The 4,433-nt window shown below is 38.0% G+C and overlaps 1 protein-coding gene across 1 annotated transcript; it reads left to right on the plus strand.

The window, feature by feature from the left end:
* The first annotated feature begins 502 nt into the window (after nt 1-502).
* Nucleotides 503-2,338, plus strand: LOC149203850 (FT-interacting protein 3-like). Its single transcript, XM_089402007.1, has one exon. The coding sequence runs from the start codon at nt 503-505 to the stop codon at nt 2,063-2,065; it is 1,563 nt and encodes a 520-aa protein (XP_089258133.1). The 3' UTR covers nt 2,066-2,338.
* Nucleotides 2,339-4,433: the final 2,095 nt, after the last annotated feature.

The raw sequence follows: 4,433 nt of genomic DNA on the forward strand, positions 1-4,433 counted from the left end.
GAAAGTTTCAATCAAAATTTCAATTAATTTAAAATTGATTTCCAATAGTCCTACGCTCGTCACCCTTATTAATAACAATTTTACAAATTTTTTAACCATACAATTTACTGGTAAAATTCCATCTCTAACTACAACTATCATAAACACCTATCCTACAACTTCAATATTTTACCAGATTCCACACATAAACCCTGTCGCATTAAAATTTCAAGACACAGAAGGCCCTACAACTTCAATATTTTACCAGATTCCAGACAGAAACCATGTCGTATTAAAATTTCAAGACAGAAGGTTTCCATAGATCGTACTAATACTGGACAGGCGACGTTACAACTTCAATAATTACGCCGTAAGGCGTTTCCCTCTGAGATGAAGTCCCCAGATGCCTTTCTGTCTTAATGGTAGTCGTCCGATCTTTTTGTTAGACGATTGAAATAAAATCAGCCGTACAATTTAATAAGAAATATTTTAAAACATTAAGAAAACCGTTATCGAACCCGTCATGACGCGTGGATATCAACGTTTGATTCTCACGGTCGAGAATCGTTTGGGGATATCTGAGGATGAAATTCTTGGGAGAGTAACGATTCCTGTGAATAACATAGACAAACGACTGGATGATAAGCCTGTGAATCCTCGATGGTTCAGACTTGACAACCCTGCTGTTGCTCCGGGGGAGGGAAAGTCGAAGAAGAAAGAAGTGGAGTCCGCGAGTAGAATTTATCTGAGATTGTCTTTAGATGGGGGCTATCATGTGCTGGACGAGCCTATTCATTACAGTGGCGATGTGAGGCCGACCGACGAGCGTCTCTGGAAGCCTAACATTGGTATTTTGCAGGTTGAGATCTTGCGCGCTCAGAACTTGCTTCCTACGAAGTGCAAAGATGGACGACACAGAATGGATGCTTACTGCGTTGCAAAATATGGACAGAAATGGGTTCGTACCAGGACTATGATTGATACCTTCAGTCCAAAATGGAATGTGCAATATACCTGGGAAGTTTATGATCCCTGTACAGTAATCACTGTTTGTGTTTTTGACGATTGCCATCTTCAAGGAGACGAAAAGTCTTCAGCATCCGTGAAAGATGCCGGGATCGGTAAGGTTCGAATCCGCCTTTCGACTCTCGAAACAGATCGCGTATACACGCATGCCTATCCTCTGTTGAGGTTTAATCCCTCAGGAGTCCTGAAGGTGGGCGAGCTTCATCTGGCTTTTCGTTTCTCCTGTTCGTCTCTGATGAACATGATGCTGATTTATACACAGACATTGCTTCCGAAGATGCATTATCTTTGTCCCCTTTCTCTAAGGCAGTTTGACCATTTGACATACCAGGCAATGCGGATAGCGGCAATGCAGCTGAGCCGAGCCGAGCCTCCTCTGAGGAGAGAAGTGGTGGAGTATATCATGGATGTGGATTCACATATGTGGAGCATGCGCCGCAGTAAGGCGGAATTCTTCCGCATAATGAATATCCTGGCTCCTCTCACAGCGGTAGGGCGATCGTTTAACGATATATGCCTCTGGAAAAACCCTGCAACCACCGTCCTGGTGCACATCCTCTTCTTGATTCTCATCTGGTACCCAGAGCTAATTCTTCCTACCGTCTTCCTCTGCATGTTCCTGATTGGCTTATGGCAATTTCGTTTCCGTCCACGGCACTCACTCGATATGGACACAAGCCTCTTCCAGGCCGGACTGGTTCATCCTGACGAAATCGGTGAAGAATTCGACACATTCCCCACTAGCAAAGCCTCTAACGTTGTGAGAATGCGATACGATCGAATCCGGGAGTCTGCTGGGCGAATACAGACCATGGCGGGGGATATGGCTACTGAAGTAGAAAGGCTTCAAAATCTTCTGAGGTGGAGCGATCCACGAGCGACTACCATATTTGTCATATTTTGCTTGATAGCTGCCACAGTTCTCTATACCACGCCCTTCCAAACTGCAGTGATTTTTGTTCTGTATCTCCTGCGCCATCCGAGGTTCCGCCACGGGCTTCCTTCTGCTCCTCTCAATTTCTTCAGGAGATTGCCTGCTCGTACCGATAGTCTGTTGTAAAAATAGCTTGGTCTTTCATGTCTGCTGAAGCTAGACCTCTGTTCTTTTAATTTAGCTTTTGTTCTGCGAATATACTATTCTAGTTGTGTATGTTTCTTTAATTTACATTTCCATGTTATTTCTTAACCGATGTAATTGACGATCTATCTATGATTTTATAGCTGCAACAGTGCAGAATTACCAGCATTCCTGTTCCGAGACTATGTCATCAAGGCTTTTCTCCTTCAGCTAATCTAATGTATTGGCACTTCCTCATGTTGTGTAGTGGAGGAGCTTGTAAATTTTCTTATAATCTAATTTCCTTCTGGAACTGCTGGAGAGTTGATGCGCTGTATAGCCAACTGTACCATATTTTTCAACACAGAAAATGGATGCTATTTCAGCTGTGCTCTCTTTTCCCTACATTACAGCTCCAGCTTTGGATACTATATAGGAGCCACCCGTGCTTCTGCCATAGTCTCTTCAGAAGATAAACCAATATTATGTTTCTTAACTGGACTGACTGCATTAATAACAAGTTAATTTGGTGTGGGAACGTGGTTGAATCTGATCAATGTCTGAAATTTTTGATCTTTTTTAGATTTGTGATCTAGAAGAAACGCTTATGCCACAAGATTAGTAACTCTTTATTTGGTTTTTAAGAGATTTAAATTTGTAACCACAGAGAAGATCCTTCCACCAGAGAGACCACCACAGGATTACCAAAGTCTCGGTTTATTATCCAAAACTAAGAAGAAAGTGGAAGACCACCACAGGATTACCATAGTCTCTGTTTATTATCCAAAACTAAGAAGAAACAGTTGTAAATTAAGGTTCAAACAAAATAGTTCAATCATAAGAAGAAGCAGTTGTAACTTAAGGTTCAAACAAAATAGTTCAATCACTTCATTTCGACTAAAATAGTTCAATCACTTTATTCCAACTATGATGCTTAAAGCGAATTCAATCACTTTACTTCAACTAGGATGCTTACAGTGACATCTGTGAAGTGGTTTATGCAATTGATGTGAGTTATTTCTCCATCTCCATATTCTGTATGGCTGTGCAACACCATTGTATTAACTATTTCAGCATGTAAATATTTTGCATCACTGTGCAACACATATGCAACAACTATGGAGAAAGCAGGTCAGACTCCCTAAACTTCCCTGAGTTACCGTTTTGCATTGAACGAAACAAATCTTCAACCTGTAAACAGTGCTAAACATACCCTAACCCTCCCAGTATCCAGTTCAATTCTAAAGTCCTCACCAAACAGGATTTCATAAAATCTCTTCTTTTAATGAATCAAAATTTTGTAAGAAGTATCACATGTGTTTAATTTGAGTGAATAAGAAAAATTTACTTTTGGAGTTTTGGTGTTTGGAATTGCTTTACAGTAGTCCCACTAATGTGCCCTCATTTTTTGCACAGTTTCTATTTCTATAAAATGACATGTTGATATTTTATGATAAAGTTTCTATTTATGTAAAGTGGCATGTTGGTATGTTATAATAAAAATAAAAAGTAAAGATGTCTTAATTCTTACTGAATTAAATGAGAAAGATAAAAATTCCAAATAATATGTCTCAATTCTGGTTAAGTTTGTAAAATTTAGTTAAGTTAAAAAAATAAAAACTCCAAATAACATGCCTCAAATCTTGTTAAGTCTATAAAATTAATTGATTGTTGATACTAGCTTAAAAATTAAGTTAATTGTTGTTAAGTCTGTAAAGTTTAGTTAAATTAAAAAAATAAAAACTCCAAATAACATGCCTCAAATCTTGTTAAGTCTATAAAATTGAGTGATTGTAAGAATGGTTGATACCAACTTAAAAATTAAGTTATAATATCAAAATTAAGTTATAATGTCAACTAACTTGACCCAAATAAATTAAGCAGTAAAAAAACATTTAAAAACATTTCATCAATATAAAATTGTGCTAACTACATACACCAGAATTTCCCCCAAAACTCATTCCAGGGATAATATGAAAAAGAATTTAATATTTCACAGCTTTTAAACTCACTTGTCATGTAATTCCTATGGCTTTTACGCCATCCCTTGTCCCATACTCCACTTTTTTAAGGCATCCCTGGTCACAAAACCCGCCCTTCACTGATGTAGCAATACCATGGACAGGTTAGAAAGCATGGATGAATGTGTATACCTAGAACCATCCACTAGAGAGTAACAGAGATGTGTTACCATCTAGTGTGGGGATGACACTCTCAACACCTTATCTATTTATTTTAGTAAAAAGATTCTATGTAAATTTTCTTTCCCTTATAAAATATAAATTTTGATAAAATACATTGAGGGTTCATTCGACGAAATTTTATTTTTTAGTTAAATTTCAAATCATATAATTCATAACTTAAAAAGGGT

This window comes from Pinus tabuliformis, chromosome 2_1, assembly GCF_031772625.1.
Source record: "Pinus tabuliformis cultivar Carrire ecotype Pingquan chromosome 2_1, CPIR1, whole genome shotgun sequence".
Lineage (NCBI taxonomy): Eukaryota > Viridiplantae > Streptophyta > Pinopsida > Pinales > Pinaceae > Pinus > Pinus tabuliformis.